The 23,363-nt window shown below is 38.5% G+C and overlaps 1 protein-coding gene across 5 annotated transcripts; it reads right to left on the reverse strand.

Annotated features, from left to right (window-relative positions):
• Positions 1 to 1,988: 1,988 nt before the first annotated feature.
• LOC110069031 (uncharacterized) lies at positions 1,989 to 21,428 on the reverse strand. Of its 5 annotated transcripts, none has more exons than XM_089287813.1 (16): positions 21,142 to 21,428; positions 12,288 to 12,364; positions 11,720 to 11,758; positions 11,487 to 11,564; positions 10,388 to 10,506; positions 10,094 to 10,184; positions 9,335 to 9,413; positions 8,573 to 8,646; positions 7,738 to 7,794; positions 7,032 to 7,106; positions 6,861 to 6,917; positions 6,515 to 6,546; positions 6,163 to 6,214; positions 5,823 to 5,896; positions 5,149 to 5,360; positions 1,989 to 4,568 (listed from the first exon to the last, which is right to left on the reverse strand). In XM_089287813.1, the coding sequence occupies exons 1-16, from the start codon at positions 21,236 to 21,238 to the stop codon at positions 2,803 to 2,805; spliced, it is 2,979 nt and encodes a 992-aa protein (XP_089143939.1). In that variant the 5' UTR covers positions 21,239 to 21,428; the 3' UTR covers positions 1,989 to 2,802. The 5 variants fall into 5 exon arrangements, with proteins under 5 accessions (XP_089143939.1, XP_089143940.1, XP_020632128.2 ...); XM_089287814.1 differs by lacking the exon at positions 21,142 to 21,428 and adding an exon at positions 18,765 to 18,946; XM_020776469.2 differs by lacking the exon at positions 21,142 to 21,428 and adding an exon at positions 15,586 to 16,275 and having other exon boundaries at positions 10,094 to 10,181.
• Positions 21,429 to 23,363: the final 1,935 nt, after the last annotated feature.

Raw genomic sequence — 23,363 nt, forward strand, 5'->3', positions numbered from 1 at the left:
GTTTTAGCATTGCTTTTAGTTCCCAATTTTTCTGCAGCTTTATTGACGAAAAAAAAAAAATAAGAAAAAGTCGAAAGTGGGGGTCATTAAAAGGTTTTAGATTTCGAACGAAATGAAGGTATCGGACCATCGATCGCAGTTTCAATAAATTGGACCGCTCGTGATGCTTGTATGGGTCCTCACAGCTCAGTTGGTAGAACACTTCACCGCTAACTGCAGAAGCCACTAGTTTCAATGAATCTAGTTGAAGCTCCGAAAATCTCTTTTCGAATCCAATTTGCTCCGGGGCTTAACTCACAATAAATTAAAGTAGGCAGTTACAACTGCAATGGTTACATCTTCATTTCATTTGTGTCTCTGCAGTTCACATCATTAATTCTTATTCTATGTTTTTGTATTGTATTTCACCTTCGTTCACAGCCTCAATATGTTTTCGACGCAAGATAACTAAGTAATTTACACTGGTCGATACTTAAACTTTCCAGCCGAGTTAAATTACACATGTGTAGTTGTTGGTGAGAAATTATACCTAAAGACGTTCTATATTGAGGATAGTTTAACTCGCAATGGCAGGTACATCTCGTTAACTATGAACATTAATATAAATATGATTGAATTAAATGTCAATGCGTGTCCTACACACACCCCATTTATAAATATATTTTGCAACGAAATTTCCAGACAAACGTTTAAAAGATCAACTTAAGGTTTTCTGCATTTTCGACAAATAGAGATCGTCATAAAGATTTTATTCAATCAATTCCTCCGCAGTCAATGATCTTTGGAAAAGGAAGGCCAGATAACATGCATAGTCTTCTTCAGACTTTTTATAGCTTGAATTTAGCCAGGGCTAGCTGCTCTCCGCGCAGTTTTGCTTTCCGGTTGTTGTTGTATTTTTTTCTAACTTGAGTTTGAAGTTTGATTTCGGAAACTGGACGCCTGGAATTCCATACAAATTGTGTCTGGCTTTCCTGCATGGCCTAATAAAAGAAAACAAATGGAAACAATCTTTTCGAACCGAGACTCTATCCGTAAGGCCAGGGAAGCTTTTTTAATTCAAAAAGGCAGAACAATTGATCCCGATGGTCTGAACATCCGCGAAGGAACATATTGTTTCCATTTGTTTTCTTTTATTATGTTCTTTTATCATGTTGTTTTATTTTACCGTATGCTTATCTTTAATTTACACTGTCAATTACTTTTACGTATTTCCGGTATCACGAAAATATCGGCTACATAAAAACACGTCCCAATGTAACAATTTCATTGTACCTGAAGAAGGCTGGTTTGGCCAGCCGAAATATAGTACACCTTCAAAAAAGCTGATCATCCTACGTTGTGTCGCTTTTTGCTTTTGTATTCTTCATGAAAGAAAAGCATTTAATTTGATAATAAACACTAAGGCCGAGCTACTGTAATCCAGATTTTTCATTTTATTAACTATCCACACTCACTTTAACTTCGTCACAGCCTTTCGTGACAGGTTTTCTCCCGTTACCACTGTTTGCTCGAGTGTAATATGTTACGGTAAGAATTTACAATTTCTCTGATCTCTTTAAGTGGGAATTGAGACTGGAAGGTTTATAGACTATGTCTTTATGCAATATATTGTAGTTCAACTTCGATGATTCATACATTTATCCATTCCTCGTACCTCGACCCATTCCACTCACAGATGATTAAACTGGAGTTGGGGGACTGGTCCAATATCATGTCGTCTACAGAGCTGTTCTAATTAATGCAAAAATTAGCTGAAACATCCCTCCTCCTTAGCCTGGAAATCGAGTGACCTCCACCTAAGGTCACCCTGTCCCCCCCCCCCCCCTCCTCCCACCTCCCACCCCCGCCAAATTAAGTTTGTGAACTGTTTGCGTTAATTATAAAGGAATGTCCGAAAAGTTCTCTCGCCCAGCTCCTGTAGAGTGCGCCCCCCACCCCCCTCCGACCAGAGATACCTTCTCCATAAACAGGCGCTTTGTCAGACAAGACAATTTAACCATTATTTTATTTTATTGCTACTCATATGGTAGGAACAAAAGTAAATAAATCCATCGCTTACCTATATACAATTCTTTCGCCTTATTTATTGAAACAAAAAATGTCTTGGGGTAACTGATTTGGTTGAGCTACCAAGAAATAAAGCTACCCCTTTACTATATTTTAGCACCTTCTACTGAATAACAAAAGGAATTGGTCAATAAAGTTTACCTCATTCCCCCTGGAATTTAATTCAATTTAAATACGGTTAATCGTAAAAAAAATACATTATGTAACCTTTAGAAAATATTTAACACTATAAACACCAGAAAACGCTCAATAAATGACCCCTTTTCTTGTCTATTTTTTAGCATTCAGTTTCCACTGAAAAAGCACCAAAAGAGAAAACCTTTATAATGGGCGTCACCGCACTCTCGATTCAATTTTCTGGAGTGCTTCCAGTTAATCAAACTTCATTGCAAGAATCGAGCGTGACTAACGTGTCACGTCAATTGTCCTCAATGTGAAATAATTTTACTCGAATTTTCATTGTTTACAAATTGAAACCAGACTGTTATTCTTATTAATTTATAGTTACTATTACTGTTAAATTCATTCTTTCGTATTCCTTTCCTTGCCTGCTGGGCTGTGTAGACATTTTCAAATTGAGCACATTTTGAATTCTGTGGTTTTTTTTGGGCGGGGGGGGGGGGGGGGGAATTCGCTACCAAACAATACGAACTTGACCGAGTGAAGGGTGGGGACATCTTCTCCCTTCCAAGGCCGAATTTAGCGATTGCTCGTCTGTAATCCTATCTCTTCCTCTCACTGACTGCCTGATCTAGAACCACGAGATTTGCCTCCAAAAAACGACATCAGTCCTAGCCCTCCAAAATCCTCAAAAGCAAAGGCCTTGTTGATTTTTTCAAGCCGCTCTTCACTCTTGGGTTGTTGTGGCTGTAGGACAACTGGCGGCGCAGGACTCTCCAAGCTTTTACTCAATCCCTGGGACCAAAAACCGCGGACCCCAGCCAAACTACTCAGCCGAGACCCCGCAGTGACGACCCCACCGGAAGCCCCGCGTAACGCATCCACACTGGATGAGGGAGCATTCTTTCCAAAGAAATGTCCACCATCTTCGAACTTGGATGGAGAAGGAGGAGATTGGCCCGCCTTGAACACTGGAAATGTCTCTAAGCTCGTTGAACGTTGTCTAGATCCTTCAAGTGAATTTGGAAGAACTGCAGAAAAATTGGATCGTTGAACAAGGTTTGTGAGGCTCCCTATGCTTGGAGAGCGACGAAGACGACCAAAAAATCCCCCTTCAGAGACGTCCCCCGATGGCCCTGAAAGGTTCTCGTTGCTAAGGTCCTTCATATTTCCGATACTAGAGCTCCTGTATAATCGAGCTCCTAACCCATCGCCGCTAAGCCGATCTAAGCTGCTTGAACTTCCCATTTCTTGAAGATCACCGCTACTCGCACGCCGGCGAAGTGTTGGAAATTTCAACTGAGAAAAATCCAGTCCCTGAGAAGATTCAGACTCCAATTGCTTGTTTGTGTTCTTAAGCAGAGATGAGTCCAGACTGTGACGCTTACTTGAAGCATCCTCTGCTGTTGCTTCTTGGGCCAAGCTAAGCAAGTTGCTGCCACTGGAGTTCCTGACCAAAGTACTTCGTGTAAAAATACTGGGTGCTGTGGACGTACTGTTAGTGGTGGTGGGAGGAGTGTTTGTCTTAGCTGTCGTTGTTGTCGGCGAAGGAATCGTCAACCCTGCTGATAAACCGCTCGTGCCGAGTATCTTACTAAGCAGCAAACCACCCCCGGCTGGGGGTACGGTGCTGGTAAGCGGTACCACTGGGGGAGAGGTAGGGGTTTTGACTTTAGGAGGCGCGGTGCTACTACCACGTTCTTTCTCACTAAAGTAATTTGCCAGGTTGCGAAGGGACTCGGCCCTAGTAGGCTCCTTCTCTGATGCTTCCTTGCTGGCCTTATTCAACACGTCAGCGAGTACCTGGCCCACTGAAGACGTCCCAGGTGATGAAGTAGAGGGGCTGTTTAGAAGGTGCGTTAAGATACCACCGCTGTCAACACTACGTTCTTTGAAGCCTCTCTGAAAGCCTTGCCCGCTTACAAGCGAGATCAGGCCCAGACTTCGTGGAGGGGACACAGCGGGGCTTCTCTTCACAGACCCCGTTTTCTTAGCCCCAGTGGGTGAGGCTACTTTTTCTGGACTGCGACCAATTCGCATCTGAATAGGTTCGTCTTCATCCTCATCATCTTCTGTCCCTGTTTGGCTGGCAGCCCCTGAAGTCCCTTCCGAGGTACGAGAAAGGTTCATTTGCAATGGCTCATCTTCCACGTACTCGTCTGGGTCCATGTCGATCGTATCTGTGTGTTCCCTTGGCTCCTTATCTGGTAACTCCTGGCCGTTCCCCTTCACGTGTACCCCTGGGCGTTGCTCTGCAAGGTTCAGCGTTGGATTGGCTAGTTTCTTCCACTGGTGCAGTGTGACTGACCCTTTGATTGGTTTAACGATTTGCAGCTTCTCTGGAGCTCTGAACGAGCGCCGTGTGTAAGACATTCGCCGATCTGTTGAACAATAAAAGAAACTCGCAACATTAGTCTAAAACCTTTCATCTCTTAACCCCATAAAGGTAATTTGATTCTGTAATATCACGAGTGACAAATTACCCCTTGATTATGGCGCGAAATTTCAGCGTTATTTTACAATTTCACATGTGAAATTATAAAATTGCCATAGCAACGTTTGGCGCGAAATTTCTCGACTCAGTAAACAAAGTATTCGTGGCCAATGATGTTAAAAGGCAATCAGGTGGTATACTCGTAATATTAAGAAATAACTTCACTTAACTTTGATCAAAATTCTAATAATCTCCCTCGTCTAAAGTCTCGGAAAATTATTAGAATTTTGACAAAACGCACGCGTAATTATTTCCTAACTTCACTCGTCACCATTTTGATTACCCATGCTAACACTGCGCAAAATTTCGAAATCAGTGCACTCTAGATTTTACTCGTACAAAAGATTCAAGTCGACGTCTTTCGAAAAAGGGTTCTGATGTAAACCGTATATCTGTTTGTTTGTTGTTTTTTTTTTTCACTATATTGGGCTAAACAAAGCACTAGTTGATCACAGTTGGATACACACCTGCCCCAGGGTTCCCGTCCTGTGATTCACTCGTTCCTTCACCTCCCCCTCGGGTTTCAGCTGCGGTGTCGGATAGTGTGAATTTGAAGCCTGGTCCATCCTTAGCAGAACTTGTGCTCTGGTGATTATGTACCCCTATTTTTCGAGGTCTTCTCGAAGTTTTGCCAGCGTTGATGGCACGGACAGTTTCCATGACACGAGCTGTGTGTTCTCTGCAAACAAGAAATGGATCAAATTCACAAAAAAGATCGACAATCTCTCTTGATTTACACCTTCTGTCATCTCTCGTCAAGTGAGGACGCATATAACCTTATGTAAAGGTGAGGTGGCCTAATAGTTGGCGAACAAGACTCTGCATCAAGCGGTCCGGTTTCGAACCCCGGCTGCGAACACTGTGTTGTGTTCTTGGGCAAGACACTTTACTCTCACAGTGTCTCTTTCCACCCAGGTGTATAAATGCGTACCGGCGAATTTGATGCTATGTGTTAAACCTACATGTAAGATTGACCAGCGTCCCATCCAGTGGGGAGTAGAAATACTCCTAGTCGCTTCATGCCAAAGGGAACCGAGATAAGCTCCGGCTTGATGGACCAGTAGCCTTATTCAGACTTTTTACAGTTATCGTTATTTAATCAAGGACAAGTTTCAAGCGTAAGTGTAAAGTAAGACCTAACCGTTTTTCTTGCTGGGAAGTCAGATCTCTTTTAACGCTTTCCTCAATTTCCAGAGCAATGGAATCACGGGAATCCTAGGGGAAAAAAAAACTTCAGATCGATATCAAACACAACATGAAATCCTCTTCTAAGCCATGCTTAATATTATTGTTTTCCTCTCACGGGACCATAAACAATATCACCCTTCTCGTGTCGGTCAACGATTGAAAACTTGTTTTTCACCAATAGGTCACTGTCTACCTCCACTGGATATCAACATTATTAAAAGTTGCATTTAAATACAAGTTTACCATGAAAGGTTGCTCAAAGCGAATCTAACATTTCATGATTCTTTACTTACATAATAAGATAGCTGAGAAGAGGGTGACATCTTGCTAGGTCCAGTCCCACTCCTGAAATATTAACATCAAAGAAATGTAAGTGACTTTACAATCACACTGATCCCCAACCAATTTGTACACATACATGTTTTAAGACAAGGAAAAGCCATTTGAGATCATTTTTCCTACAATGACGTAGATTCTAAAGTTGTTCTTAACAGACATACGGTTGAGTTGAGATTCAATTTGCACCATATATTCTCAGTTTCCAAGATTTTACCAATACGTAAATTTGCTTAAAGTCTATACGCGTGAAGTAATGGTCTTTTTTGGTTAATTATCAAGCTATTTTGAAGCCTTTAGGACACTTACTCTATCTTCGTGTTTAACTTTTTGACTTCCCTCTGAAAAGGAAAGAACTTGGGTTAAAACAGGGGACCAAACTTCGACAGAACACTATTGCTGATGAAAAAGACACGGCAAATCCTCAGTTAGTTGATACCCACTCCTCAATATTATTTACAAATTTATTGATATTTTTTATATAAATAACAACTTATATAACACCGCATCGTCACAATGGACGTATTCCTAAACTAAATTTACAACTGCCACAAGGATTTAGTGATTCAGTTTTGTTCCACCAGAAGAGAATAGCTTGGTTTACCAGTTTAGAGGAGTTTTCTATTAATAGTGACTGAACTCTGTTCACTAGTACCTGATTTTCCATCAACATCTCCAAACACTCATGGTATTTATCTTGTAAATCATCCACCTGGTATAAAACAGTCAGGATTGAGTATTGCAATACAAATAGATTCACAAGGAGTTCAAAAGCATCCACAGGACCCAGCAGTAAAAAGTCACAAACTAAATGAGGAAATGTTACCTTGGTTTTAAGTTGGTTCTGATTAGTTTGAGAAGAGTTCAGTAAACTTTGCAGATCTTCATTGTCCATTGAAAGCTGAAATGAAAAATACTTTCATCATACTGCGGAATAGTTACAACAATCATGTCGCAGAAGCCATTTTCAGAGTCAGAGCTCATCTAAAGTAGTGACTGTACAATCATACAATTTTGCTTTGTTTCAGGTAAAAATGTTTGGAATGTGCATTTACACCTTGGAATCTTTCCCATACAGCCATACTGTCCTGCTGACGCAATCCCAAAGAAAACAACAAGCAGCCTCAATTATTGTAGAACCACTGGATTGATTTGAGCCAGTTGAAAAAAAAAAGCTGCCCACTCTGCAAATGTCAATAGTTCATTTCTGGGGTGGATGGAGGATTTTAGAGAAGGGGTTCAAGATACATTACTGTAGGGGGTCCAGGGGCATCCTTGGAACCTGGAGGCCAAGTCAGCATGTTATGATGTGTCAGACATTTTACATTTAAGGGGTTCGGCTGAACCCCCGAATCCCCCCTAGAACCACCCCAGCATTTAGCACTGATGCCCAAAAAATTCAGAACATTCACCGTGACATTTTTACCACTTTCCAACAAAATCAAGGCCAAAACTGGGTGAGGTCAAGCTGGATAGGAAAATATTTGGCTGTAATACCCACCCAGTCAATAAACTGATGATAAATTACATACCTGCTTGTGACGTTTTTGCAGATCCACAACAGTTGAGATTAGATGAGTGATTTCCTCCTAATAATTAAAAAGACAGAAAATCATTAAACATGGTTGCCACAGGCATAACTTTTCAAAATTCCCTGACTTTTCCCTGATAAAAATAAAACTTCCCTGACCAAATGAATACAGAATGTCAGATGCACATGTAATAGCAACTTCTAGCCTCATTTTACAGCCATCCTTTCCATTCTTTCTTTATAAGGACTGATAAGTTTTCAAGAATTTTCCTATTTGTATTTTCATTACATAAAAATATCGTTGAGATCATAGTGACTCCAAATGTTTCTACCAGCCTTCGATGGTATTAAGGTAATTCCCCTGAAATAAAACTGCAGATAGATTTTTGTCCAAACTTTGCCCAATGAATATTTATCATATGAGAACTTTAATTATAAAATTAAAAAAGGGGGGTGCCCATGCTCGTTAAGGAGCAGTGAACGCACACTAATGACGCCATAAATTATGGGCAGTAAGGATGCACAATGCAGTACTGGGGAATGACCTTAAATCAGCTGTATTAAATAATTTTTCCTGACCATTTCCTGACCTGTGGCAACTCTGTTACATACAGGTAGGTAACATCGACATGTACATGTGACTTTCCTGTTGAACATCTCAGTAAATTGTCAAGCACCAGTTGATTTTTTTCCCTTTTTTGTTTCCTTTTCTTCTTTTTCTCCTTGTAGTGAAAATTCTTTTGATGTAAAGATGTATCACAAATTCTCATAATTAATATGAAATGAAGTGCATAGTGATCAACGAGAGAATTGATATTTTCATCTCTAAGTCATACCTGCTGTCTGATGTTGTCCTCTGCTTTGCGGGAGATCTCATCAGTCAAACCGGATATCTGATCTTTAGCTTCAACTGCTTAGAAAAAGCAAAAACACCCATTATAAACACATCTCTCATGGCCTGACTGCCAAAAAGACAGATTCACGGCATCAACTTGTACATATGCATAATATTATTATCCATCTTCACAATCCACGTCTGTTCGTCTTGGTGTACAAGTATTTTTGTCGCTCCCTCTTCCACCTTCATGTTGAATGTTTTTCAAGACTCTTGCGAACTGTTGAGCTGGGTCCAATTGATGAAATGGTGGGCAATGCTATCTACCCCTGGAGATATATCACTATCCAGTGGATAGAGAGGTTATCAATTGAGTGTCGTAAAACAAAAACCAAAGTACCAGTAATCACTCAAGCCAATCACAAAGGACACAGACAATACAGTGAACCAATCAAAACTTGAACACTACAGTGGCTTACACAAAGCATGGGAAAACATGTGCGAACAAGTTATGATTGGTTTTGGTTTTACTTCTGATTAGATGAAAAAAGTGGTGAAATTTTTTTAAACCAATGGTGTAGCGTAGTTGATGCAAAAGCAATTACCTTTTGACACTCAAATGAAAACTGTAGATTTTTCCATTAACACTTATTATCCAGTAAGAAGCATTTTCTGTTAGCACTATCTATCCTGGACTATCCTTAACATTAACATCATCTGTCCTTTGGCTAACACTTGAGGGTTTGCATTGCCATCCACCCACCTAGTTGTTTAACACAATCTAGCACCAGTTGTTGTTCCTTCATTTCCACTGTTGCTGTTTCTTCCTTCAACTGCAATGCCTACAAAATCAATTCAATGCAGATAGCCTATCAATTAAGTCATATGACAAGTTGTCCTGAAGTTTTGCACTAGATTTATTATTGCTGTAAGCAGCTGATTTTACCACCTTTTCCTCACACACTGTACATAATACAAATTTCCTTGTGCTAAGGTAGCCCAAAGCTGTTGTAAGGCCATTATTTTTTGCTTAAGAATCAGAGAAATAGCCCAGCAGAGTGGCTGGCTGAGACCATAACACAGAAATATATCTGAGGATTTTCACTGGAAGCCAGTAACTTTTGACAACCCTGCAGCAGCGCTGTCATTGAGTTTTGATTCAACAGCAGTCTTAAATCTCTCCACACTTGTAGCAAACTTGTTACTTTGTTGGTGAATTCTATCAACAACGAACGATTTCACCCATAGAATCAAGGGACAATCAAGCATACTCAGCCATAACAGGTGTTGCGGGGTATGGCCCTTAATGATGGACCTTAATGCATGTGACTTCCTCTTTTCATTTAGTGGAATTCCAAGAAATTGATTAAAAGTGGCTCTGACATTAATTTAATGACTATGGCTAAGCTAAGATCATCCTGTATAGGAGACAACTTCTTAAGGTTGAATTTTCATCTTGGCTGTACAAAAGCTGAAGTACACATTAGATGTACATGTATCTGAGGAAACAGTGTGATTGTACCTCTAAGATGAGATGTGTGTTTTGTTGCTCTAGCGCTTGGCACTTCTGTTGAAGTGAGGAGATGGAATCATCCCTACATGAGCTGTCACTGCTGTTAAAAAAATACCCAACAATAAGAACCATATTTTTTTAGTTTATAACAACAATCCACATTGTTAATAAAACACACAGCTAGATCCTAAAAATTAGGACTTGATCTAAGTAATAACCACCTATACTGTGCACAAATCCTATCAACCAGGCACATGTACTGTAGGAAATATACTTATTTTGACTCTCTAAGACAACACCCACCTACGACTGTCTTCGTCTGAACGATGAGACAATTGATAGAGCTCCTCAAACTCCTGATCTTTAAGAAATTTCTGAAGAAGTTCATTCTTCATTGAAACTTCATGTTGGAGTTGTGTCTCCTATAAATCAATGCACATTTCACACATCATTTTTTGTTATTTAACAAATATTTACACTACGAACATGTAATGCTCATCAAAAGAGCTTTATATGTAGTTAACAAAGTAATGCATATTATGTATCTGCATAACATTACAGGGTGGAATGCACATATTAAATTATTTCACATACAAGTGCTGTATAGTTCTATGAGTAAAGATGTGCATCTATGGTATTATCGCCCGGGGCAGTTCTTATCCAACCTCCCAGAAACCTTTACATATTCTACAGCAAAAAGCCATGCGCATAATAACTTTCTCTAAATTTGATGCTCACTCTAGTCCAATTTTTAAATATCTTACTATAATCAAACTCCCTGATTTTTATGTCTTAAATATTGCAATCTTTATGCATAAATTCCATCATAAAGAATTGCCATCCGCTTTTAATCATTATTTACTACAGTTAATGAAATTCATGCCTATAATATGAGACTTGCTTCCAAACAATCCTATTCATTGCCCAAAACCAGAACTAATTTCGGGATCTTCAACATTAGATATCAGGGGCCTAAAATCTGGAATTCTCTTCATGAGTCTAACAAAAAATTACTTGATTTTCAATTAAAGAAGAAATTAAAAACACACTTTATCGATTCATATTAAATATTACAATTATTTTAATTAACTCATAAGGATATATTCTGTTCCGCTGTAAGTTTCCATTCTGTTTGTATCTTTATATTTGTGAGTGTGTGTGTAAGTGTGTTACCGACCGATAACTGTATAAATAATCTGTAACTTAATGTCTGCCCATTCTTTTTAGCCCTTATGGTTATTTTGGGCAGGCAGTACTCTATACTAATTTAATGTTTATTGTAATTATTTTATAAATTGTGAGTACAAATAAATGGTTGCATGTTACTAAATTACTGTGAAGAGGCATCTGTATGGAAAAAGTTTAGTTGAATTCTGTCATTGCAAATTTATAGAACACAGACCTTTTCGTCGCATTCAGCAACAAAATTCTCAAATGCTTGTGTTTTTGCCAAAAGCTGCTTGTTCCTCTCCAGTAAGGACTACAAAAAAAGACAAAATGGAAAGTAAAAATAGTGATATCTGACAGAATTTCAAATCACTTTAAGCAAAAACTGTAATTAAACAATGTACATGTAAGCATCACAGTTAAACAACAATTTCTACAAGCATGTCAGTGATATATTCATACACCTACCTGCCCAATTCGTGCTGCAAGCTCAAGATCTTTCTCTTTCTGTGGAAAAAAAAGACATGAAATGAAAATTAATCCCAAGTCTTATTAAGGGGAGGTGCCGTGGCCTCATGGTAAAGTATGCTCTCCTCCGGAGAGAGCGGTCTGGGTCTGAAACCTGGCCTGGGACGTTCAATTGTGTTCTTGGACAAGACAGGTTACTGTACTTTCACAGTGCCTCCATCCACCCAATGGGTGGGTGGAACTTACTGCTGGAGGTAACCCTGCCATGGACTGACATCCCATCCACAGTAAGCGGAGATATGTGAAAGCGCCCGCCTGATGGGCCACTTGGCTGGTATGCAGCCTTGACCCCTTTTTTCTTAAGTCTTATCAGAACTTCATCTTGAAAACACATACAGATTTTCTCTTCATGACAAGTATAAATTTACATTTTTACCATTAACATTTGTAGATCTTTGTTCTGAACTCTTCAAGATTTCACAATTGATTTTCCAGTGCACTAACCATTTAGCCAGTGCACCTCCCACAGACCCTTAAACTATAACTACTAAAGAAAAATGCAACACACCTCTTGCAAGAGTTGCAAAATGGCATCAAGATCATTGTGTGTCTTGGTCATCTGGTTCGTTCGGTCTGATGCTAATGCTGCAAAAGTTGAAAAGAATAACTTATTAATAATATCTCAAATCACTGTAACACTGAACACCTTGTATTTGCCACCATGTTACTCACGTTTAGGTACTTATGTTTACATTAGAATCAAGGTTGTCAGAAATAGATCTTGTCAGTTCTTGGCTGGTTCCCCTACTGGGATATTCTTCAGATTCTTTAGAAAAACATGGCAGAATTATAACCACCTAATCTAACAGCAAAGCTGGCTACTGCAAAAATTTGGGTTGACCCTGTCTGTCTCTAATAAGAGATAGTTCAAATAAAAGTCTGAAGTCTCAGTAACCCATCACAAATATAATATAATACAAAATCACCACCGAATTATTGTGGATGGAAGTCAAGCCAACATCACTAACAATGCATGTACTACATAGGTCACTGATATTGCTTTTCCACATGCAATCTGAAATCATTTAATTTTCACATTACTTTTAGATTTACAGGCAATTTTATCTCCAACTTACCAACAAATTAACAGACAACACTGCAGTGGTATCGTTACAATAATATTGTGCTAGACAACTCACAATGTTATTTACTATTACTCCATTTGAATTTAAATTTCCAACTTTCTGACTTAACTTACTAAAATAAAATATATAAAAGCCCAGCCAATACCACAAGGATATTGTGCACTATTCTTATATTACTCAAATAATTATTTCATGTACAGCTTTCTCACTTTAATCACCTACATTATAATCGACAAGTAAATTTTAAACAGGGGAACATGGAGAAATTATTTCTATCATCTACAAAGTAGATTACATACTGTAATAAATGGATCTGCAAACAAATCTAACCTTGGTGATCCATCGGGATGAAAATTCATAAAATCAACTTTGCATGATTCTTATTGAAATTAAGCACTTCATTTAACACTCTATTGCCTCAATAATGTATGCTTGCATGTGAACTATTCATCCTCAACTTGCCAACTCAAGCTTCAAATAAGATGTTGAAGACCAAAACATTTTTCTCCTTATAACAGTCAAATTTATGTGTAAATGAGAACTTTGAGCCCCATACTTTTCAATAACTGTATAACAGCACAGCCATAATTTCTCTTTAAACTGACTTGCACTAGCTGAAAGTTATTAATAATTCAGTACCATTCACACTGTTATTGGAGGAGGTGCTTAAAAACAATTTCACAGAATCAAATCAGCTGCCATCAGAAACAGCATAAATAAAATTTAAATAATAATTATTAAGTCTAAAAGAGACCTTAGTCTATTCTTAAAACAGTTAAGGTGACAAAGCAATGCTGGAGACCAAGTGAAACAAATTAAAGCAAATATTCTGTAGTTTTTTGATGCACATTTTGAGAAATGCAAAAGAACAAAGTTGAAAATAAATGAAAACTGCATTTTGAATCTAATGACAACAGCCTTACAGTGTACAGCCAAATATTAAGTTTCTTTGATGTTTACATTTTAAGACATGACTGTCACATTAACCACAAGAATACTCCAATTTAACCACAAACACAGATATGTTAAGTTTTGGGTTGAATTAGTGGTTTTAAGTACACCACAATACTAATTGCAGTGATCGCATACATCCAAGCTTCACCTCTTTAGATATCAAGTGACCAAAATCTAATTTCTCCTAGCAATAATTAATATACCATCAGTAAAAAGGTTGAATTTAAGGATATTGAATGTTATCAGAGATTACCACACCCAAATCTACAATAAGCCAATTAGGAGCTGTGTCTACTATCCTGCAATATCAAGTTACTAAGGCATGGTACATGTATGACTATAAAATCATGTTCACTTGCTGAATTTGGGCAGAATGAATAACTAATTGTACCTTTTTGGTATGCTTTGGTGGCATATAAGGCTCATTTGGTCCTGCAAGTAATGAGTACACTGTATTTTGGCTAAACTACATGTATGTCTCACTAAATATGAACCATGGCTCAACCAAAATCAGCCAGTATGCCACTGAAATGTACCACAATGATACAATAAGGTTTACAAATATTGAACATTATAAGCCATGAAATATTTTTGCTCGCACACGATTGGTTGAAATACATCACATGACTGAATATGCCTCAGCGGAATATCCAAGTGATAATTCCCAATTCTCAAAACCGTGCGTGTTGTGAAAAATATCTGAAGGATAATAAACACAATATCCTCCACTTGGCACAAAAATATGGTCGGTTATAATTTTGACCTTGAACGTTATCTGCTCCTCGAAGCTCACAGTTTTTCTCCAGCTATGCTCTTGAAAATTTGTTCGCTTCTCATAAGAGATGATGTCTGCTTTAGTCATAGTGTCATAATATGCATACTACATTTTTAACCTCCTGCAAGCAGCAATATTTTAGGTCTAAGAGACTCCATTAAAAGAAGGTTCAGCTGTACCATACACATGATCGGAGAGAATGAGAGTCTAAAGGTACAATATTTCGATAACAAAGAGAACAAAAAGCCCTTTATGTCTTCTTTAGACTGGAAACATGTTCCATGAACTTTGTAAGAGTAATTATAATGATATCTGAGTAGAGCTACAGAGAAAATGGTAACAGTTTTAATTGATCAGAGATTGTTTGGATCGAAAACAAAATTTAAACAGAATGCCTCAAATATAAACAAAAATAATCTGCTTCAATAGAAAACAGTAAACACTTGACGAACAAGGCGAACAAAGAAAGGATTAACAAAACTGTAAATTATATATAATCTGGGATTGTAAACTTTCAATTTACATGTAAGCATTATTGATAACATTATTTATATCAAAATTATATATTAGCCTATAGTGCGACAAATCAATATTTAACAGCTGATTGCATAACTGGGGAAAATAATACAATCAAAAACTTATTTTGAATTGAACATGTCAGAAGCTGGTTGATGTTTTGTCTTTGAAGTTAAAATTCGAACTGTACAAAACTCAGATGTGAACAGAAATTTGAAGATGGCAACAAGTTGAAACGTTTACACAGTTAAAGAAAAAAGGAAAACAGGAATGAAGTAACTTAAATATCCGTGAAATAAATTTCAGTATTGGACTCCATCGTAAATATGGAGCATTACATAAGCTATAGCTATTGTGATGATACAATGTATAAGCCATGATTACAAATCTTGATCGATTCTTCTCGAATTTCGAAGAATTCTAGATAAAACTGTTTTTAAAATAAACTTAAAGCATGAAGATTATACTGTACTCACTGAAATATTTCAAGGTTTCCTGCGCTTGTTCTGTCGTTAAATCTAGATCACCCAGTTGCAAAAAAGACAAATTTTCACCAGCGTAGTCGAAGTAGTCCGAAGTGAAACCCAATTCAAGCAATTCTGCTTCGGTTACATCTCCCGTAGCACTTTCTACTCCACTTTCCACCTCCAGATTATCAGAATTAGATAGAGTTTCTTCTTGAAAACAAATATCGTCTGTGTGTTCTAAGGTAAACGAGTCCTCGTCGTTTGTATTGCTGTTGACGACAGTATATTGCTGGGGCTCTTTCGTTTCACATTCCTCCATTGAAGTAGTAGTTTCGCCATGTTGTATAAACGAAGATTGTTTCAGAATTTCCAAGCCCGCCAGTTTTGCCGTTCTTCAGTGTAAAAGAAGACCTCGAAACAGGCTAGAACCGTCGCTCAAGACGAATATATCAGCAAGAGAGCGTCGCTTTCATCAAATGTACGTACCGGCAAATGACTCCTGTGAGTAACTATCACTGGAAACAGGGTTTCCTTCGCCTAATCAACGTTCAGAACAAGGACTTGTCTTTCAATACTACCTTGCTGTGATTGAATTAACAAACAGATAAACAAAACCGGCTAAAAAACGAAGGAATGCAACAAACTGCCACCGAGATTGGCCATGTATTGGGTTCACGCGCTGTGTAAAATACATCACACTCTTGGTGCCTCGATCTCATGGAACAGTAAGAAATGTACCGGGAGGGGGGGGGGGGGGAAGTAGATTCAAAGGTCGTCCATACATTTGCAGCATTTTAAACCTGGAAGGAGCCAATGGCTGCCGAAGGAGAGTGTTTTGAGAACAAAGAATCGAAAAAAAAGATCTGCCAAAAACGGAACAAACTCTTGTTCTTGTGACCTGGGCCTCATGTAGTCAGATCACAGATTGACCACCCTTTGTCTGTGTGACACAGGCTTCTTGCACAAATCAGCTATAAACATTTCTGGGCGATTTATCACCGAGCGAATAAGTCTTCGAAACTTGCCTGCTTTTTTTTTTCATTGCGTGTTTCCAGATGTTCCGCAATTGGTAATTGCTTGCTGCTTAGACAGAAAGTCATTTCCATTTTCACCTGGACAAACAGAACGTTTCCAGAGAAATAAAAAATACAAATACAAGTTTTTCGTCTAAATGTCGGTTAATTTTGAAAGCTTTTAAGCATATTTTATTGCAAGAAGGTCTACCATGTCGACAAAAAACGCAAAAGCGATAACTCTCGTAGTTCGTTTGGATTCACGCGTGTATAGCAGATGTTATATATATATTAAAGTACAGATCTGAGTCCTGGTCGAATTTGCATTTCAATTCGGAAGCATGAAAACCAGATATCTGTCAACGGGTTGAACTATAGAACGATTCTTGCCAACATGTGTCAAAGCGAAGCATGGCTTTCCGTCAGCTTTCATTTTCTCGTTTCTTTCCGGCTAAAGTTGGATGTCTCTACTTGTATATATGATTCACGTTTCCCTGTAATTTAAGGTAATATTTTCTGGTATAGATTTGACTGTTTGAGTGCTCCGAGACTGGCCCAAAAGCCGGCGTAGGAAAACAGCGAAATCGGTTTTGAAACCAACTATTTGTTCAGTATTGACTTTATCTACAGCTTATCTAATAAATTGTAAATACTGACTTCAGGAGCGCACATAAAACACAATAGGGCTGCTGGTTGCCACACACGTATATAGCCGGGTCATGTAAACCGCTCCCAAATCGTAGTGACCTTATTTGGTCCGGAAAATATCTGTATTAAAATTTCTACTTACAAACTAGTTCCTGAAATTCTGAGTCCGAAAAGGAGCTTTTGTCTTCAAAATAACCTTCATTTTCGTTAACCGCCATTATTTATACTCGACAGCACCTTTGCGTTTTCCAGAAAACCGCAACGAGAAACGACCGGCCGGATATGTTTCCAAGCTAATTTCTGCCTTAGGTCTAAATCTGAGGGTTTCGTCGCTAGTGCGTTTGTGCGATGTTGTCTGGAAATGCCACTCAGTTTTTATAAATATCTGCCTATCACAAAGTGAGCTATTTCTTGGCGCCGCATACATTTGCAGATCGAAAAAACGCTTCCATTAGGACAGGGTTGTAAACATAACGTTTAACATTGAAAAAACCTGGCACGACAAAGAAAGTTGACAGTTCAGAATGTTTTGTTAAATATCCGCTTCAAACAATACAGCTGCAAGCTTATAGGCCGGATATCTTCGGAGATTCGCCCAATCTGCTAGCTATTTAACTGCTTTTGTTTAACAAGAAATGGGACCCTGCAATGTCTGAAAAATAGTCTGCTTCCTGTTCATTCGTATCAAGAAAACTGCTTTGACTGTCAGTCCTTGTTGCCTTAATGTATGACTTCCGGTTAGTTTTCAATCAGGAAGACAACAAACCGAGTCGAAAGCGCGTGTTTCACTGCACGTCTGTCTGTCTTGTTATTGCCCACAATTCAACTGAAGAAGCGTGGGTCCCTATTTAGTCATGCTCCAGAGATTACTGTGCACACGTACGTAATAAACTCACAAATGAACTAAGAAAAGTAAACGTCAGAGCTACTGACTGAAACAAATTAAAGAGCTGCTCTACTGATTTCTTTCTCTCCTTTGCTTTTTCCAATTCGCAAGTTTACATAGTACTTTAAATTTGTACTGATGAATACTGTGAGACTGGCACAACTGCTGACTTGGCTTTCGTGCACTGGTTCATCTGGCATGTCAAACATGGCTCGGTTTCAACTACGCATGATACAACTCAAGATGACTTAATATTAAAGGATTAAATCCTTGGTTTCAATTATGTAAAACCCAAGTATCGTACACAAAACATCGGCAACCAAACTGAAGCAATATAATCTTAGCCTTGACTGTGAGAAACGAGTTCGCGGAAAATTTTAGAAAGGTCACGTTCGTTTCATATGAGCAAAGAAGCGTAAAACCTTTTGTAAACAAATTGAACACGTATCCCATCATCAAACAAAATCTTTAAGTTTATGTTTTACTGCTTAGTTTGACTGTAAATCGGGTAGTCTAGCCCTCGTATAAACGGCTATGTCTTGTAAGATCGATTGTAAACCAAACCGCTTACATGGAAAACTCATCGAAACTATAGTCAAGTACGTTTTAATACCTTAATAAATAGATCTTTATATACTTACAAATTAGCTCCCCAAATCCTGAGTCAGAAAGAGAGCTTTCTTCTTCAAAGCAGCCTTCACCATTTCTAGCCTCCATTTGACAAAACCTGCACATTATTCAGAAGCCGCCGACCGGCTTTAAGCCTTTCAAAAGACCACGCAACTACTAAGTTTCTGCACGAATGCGTTGACTGTCTGGAAATGCCACTTACAAAGTTTATGTTGTGGCTTTAGTGATGTGTAACAAAGCCGCATGCTTTGCCAATAGGAGGCAGGATTCTAAATAATTGTTTTATTTTGACAAACGTTTGTCTTGGAGCGTAACGAAATCTGCTGATTTACAATTAACCTATCTGCCTTACTCTTCTACTAGGACTACTAGGGACACAAAAGCTCACGAACGTTTCCTAAACATCCAAAAGAACGACGTGCACCAGAGAAGGGTATCAGAAATCCAAGCATAGACTCTGATTACAACTGAAACAAAAATCCAAATTAAGTTCTAGTTTGGACCTACAATATGGGACCAAAACCTGACTCAGCTTAACACTCTTAAAGGTCATGGACTTAGTTGCATTTATTAATCTCGTCGTAATTCGTTCTTTTACAACAAGGAAACCGAACCCTGTCAACAGCTCATACAGGTTAGACCTTACGCCTGCGAGACAAAATATATTGTAGCTGGATTGATATGGATCAAGTTTGTCTTGTGAAACCTGACAGTACAGTGGTACGCCATTGAGACTACTCCCTGGGTTTTCAGGCTCTGAGAATTGCAGACTTGTTTTATCTCCGACTACAATATCGTCGATAGATATATCAGAGTTGTCAAAAGAGTCATCAACTATCCCCCAAAAAAATAAATATAGCTTTTCTAGCAGACTGTTTCCGAGAAGATTTTGTGATGTGTTATTGTAAGGTCGATTTCCCTCTGAGAGCGCTTGAAGTTGCGCTTGCACGAATTAATATTTTCGGTGGATTTAATTGACCGGCAATAAAAGCATGCTTGAAGCGTGCAGGTTATTTTGATTTTTTTAGCATTTTAGGTATGCATACACAGTAATAAGATGCTAGAACTCAGAAATCAAGATCTCAAGTGCTAAAGAATGAATATTCTATTCCATTTCCTGGATATCTTGTCTTCAGTTCAGAAACATTCGAAACTGTTTTCCTCAATCTCCACCCAATTTTCAGTCTTCCATATATTTTTTTGCATTCGAATTGATAGCGGAGTGCCCCAAAATAAACAATTTATGTTTCTAGGTCTTTCTTATTTGCCGGCGGCTGAGTTGATCGGCAAGACCGAAACATTTGGTTGTAAACTGAGGGCCTCCCACCAAGGACTATATGATACCCTTCGTCATCACAGAAGCTTAAAAAAATGCGTCCTCTCCCTTGTTCATCATTTTCGCTAAAGTTCGCTTTAATTTTAAACTCCCTTCAGTTCCCTCAAATAAATGTAAAAAAGAGAAAAGTAATCCCTTGCTCCCATGAAATAATTGATCTTGTTCACTCGTACCCCAAAACCAGTTTCGAAAACCGTTTGCAAAATCTTCAGACATAACTTGGTTTGCAAAATATCGCATTTTGGTGTTTGTACTTTATCCTGCCAACGATATTCAATCCGTTTCGTAACAAACTTGACTACCCTTTTGAATCATATTCTCAAACACTGAAATTGCTGTTGACTGTGCTTTGGCAAAATGCCGCGGCCTTTTGTGCGAGCCGTAATGATTCTTTTCGATAGATGCGGTCTAGCGAAGTGCAATATATTTCAAGACCGTTTACTGTGCAGCTATTAAATATAAACGATAAAGAATAAAATCTGCGTGTAAACATGTGGTAAGCAAAGCTCAATGTCTTCTATTATCAAACTTATTAGTGAACCGCAAAATCGTTTATATTTGTCTTTTAATTAAAACTCGCTAAAACAGGGTACAAAACCACTGCAAAAACATGGTACAGAACGGATCTGTTTTAAGTTCAAAGCGAGAAATGTTTTACTTTCGGGCCAATTAGCAAGGAAATATTCTCTTAGATTTTGCATTTAAATTATTGTTGACTTTGGCTCTCGTTAATGTTTCTGAAATCTTTCCAGTTTACGACGTATATTTAATTTCAGTCTGTTTAGCATATATTTTTACACAGATCTTGATTATAATTTGCGCGCGAGATACCACACTGATCAACTTTCTCTTCCATTACAATTTAAATTTGTAAACAGCAGATGTAGCTAAAACACAATCCATGATAATTATACTTCTGACGAAAGCTCTTAAACCTGGTAACGCATAGTCGATGATCTTTAACTTTTCTCAACAAAAATTCAAATATGGCGATAAACAAACTGGCCATACCTTCCGTTTTGTTTGAAAAATAATATATATATTTTACTTACAAGCTAGTTCATCAAAGCCTGATTCAGAAAGAACGCTTTCTTGTTCAAAACGGCTTTCAGCTTCGTCAGTTTCGTTCATGTCTTCGCTTGCCTCCATTCCTCTTCGACAGGGCTGTTCGGTACATTCTCTTTTAATACTCCACCGCCGGAAAAATTCTCAAACTTTGATCCTTCAATTCGACTGGGTTGTTGTCGATGGCTGTGTTGGCCGTCTGGGCTCGAGTTCTGTACGATTATTCCAGGAGATTCACGGTCAAACCATGATTAGTCAAAACAATAATGTGACTGGTTTAATTTGACAATCGCGTATGTACCAATGGGAAAACTTGGTAAACAATGCTTTGAACTGTCATAATATGTATATTAAGGTTCTTGTTTGGTTATAAATACAATGCATTGTGAGGCTGACTGTATAACTAAGGACGCTATTTGAAAGCTGGCTTTTTGAAACATCTTTTCTGGTTCCACATACGTGTGACTTGTTTCAGCCAGAAGAAAAAATTTAAAAGTTAGTTCACTTAAGGGCGCTATATATCCAGGAGCCATAACCGGGGACGGAGAAGTAAGTCTTATGATCCGCTCGCACCTATGATATGGGACAATTTTTCTATTTTTAGAACAAATTGCGCCACCATGACGACATATATCCGCGCGGATCCACGCACATGTCGGGGGTTCTCGCGTGGATGTTGTCACGTTCCGTGATCAAATGGTGAGAGTTGCGAGATTCTCTTGCAGATTTTTCACAGCGATGGCAGGGAATAAGGCAATGAATAAGATTCAGGGCTCTTACATATAGGTTTATGCTCCGAGCTGATAGAAAAGGTGAATTTTTCAGGGTCGAAAACAAGACTTCAATTTCGCGCTGTGAATGAATAATATCTGCTCGTGCTGGTTGAATGCGTAAGCTGTTGCGTTTGTTCTGTAAAGAAAAATTATGAAAGAAAACTCTTTACTCTGGTATCGAGCTAATTTGAGAGTTTCTCAAACAATGCTTAATCTTAACCAGCACCTGTTATTGATAGTTTCTTATTGTTTCTGTTTATTTGGCGAGTTTGCAAAAGTGTTTGAGTACTTCATTTGCATAGTGCAGCGCGTGCACTTTCAAGTCCGAGTCGGTGTTTTCAATCGTCAACAAATCTTGACAAAGATTTCTTTCTTTGTCTTTTGTGCTGAGATGCTGCAAAAATTTCCACCAACGCCAAAAGGCTACTAACATCATGTGTGTTTCTTTAACACAGTGAAATTTTACACTGCGAAAATAAGATAGACAAGGAGTTTTGATAACTAAGCCAACAAAATTGAAATCGTTGTTCGAGTTGATTAAGAAATCGTCATCGTAACTGCCGATTATTTCTGCTGTATTCAAATATTTTCAGCTAGGCTTCTTATATGTTCTCAAATATTTATCAACCTTAAACACATGTAAAAACTATAGATATTATCTGAGTTCGATGTAAGTTTTCACACGAAAGTGCGGGAGTCCAATTTGTCATGTTTTACTGACTGTACAAAACACACATCGGCGGGCGCTCTTATTCATCGACAACAGACAATTTGTTGGATTTTTACACAAACAAAACTGAGCAGCATCTACAGACATAAACGTATTGTCACTTATTGGGCCTTGATAAAACATCAAGCGTTGCTTACAATTCAGGCGAAACTCAAACTTGCAATTATGTTTTTTTACTTTTCGGTCGTGATCGACTGGCGAAATCCTCGCAAGCGTGTGGCAAGAGGAAGGAAATTTTGAAGTCCTGAAACGCTGCTATATCCAACTAGTTTTTTGTTGTGTTATAGAAAAGCCGTTAATGTTCAACATGTGTGAAACTTCAGTAGAGTGGAGTAATGTGGGGCTCTTGTAAAAGAAGCAGCGGAACATAACTTGGTCAGTGATATAAAGCGGGACAATACTAAATTCGACACTGTCCGTACTTCACTCAAACTGGAGCAGCTTACGACGAAAATACTGAAGTGAAAATTCCAACAGATATGAACGTATTGAGTTGTGTGACAAAAGTGTCAAAACATTTCGGGAATTTTGGACGCCATTTCCCTGCGGTACATCCGCAAAAATCCTCGCAGCGTGTACGCGCGTGTACCGCACATGATGGCACAATTTGTTCTGAAAATAGAAAAATTGTCCCATATCATGGGGACAACCCCAGTACTAGAAATGGCGCGCGCTTACGGTCTCCGTCCCCGATTATGGCTCCTGA

Source organism: Orbicella faveolata, unplaced genomic scaffold, assembly GCF_042242905.1.
Source record: "Orbicella faveolata isolate gen_17 unplaced genomic scaffold, um_ofav_v1 contig_15, whole genome shotgun sequence".
NCBI lineage: Eukaryota > Metazoa > Cnidaria > Anthozoa > Scleractinia > Merulinidae > Orbicella > Orbicella faveolata.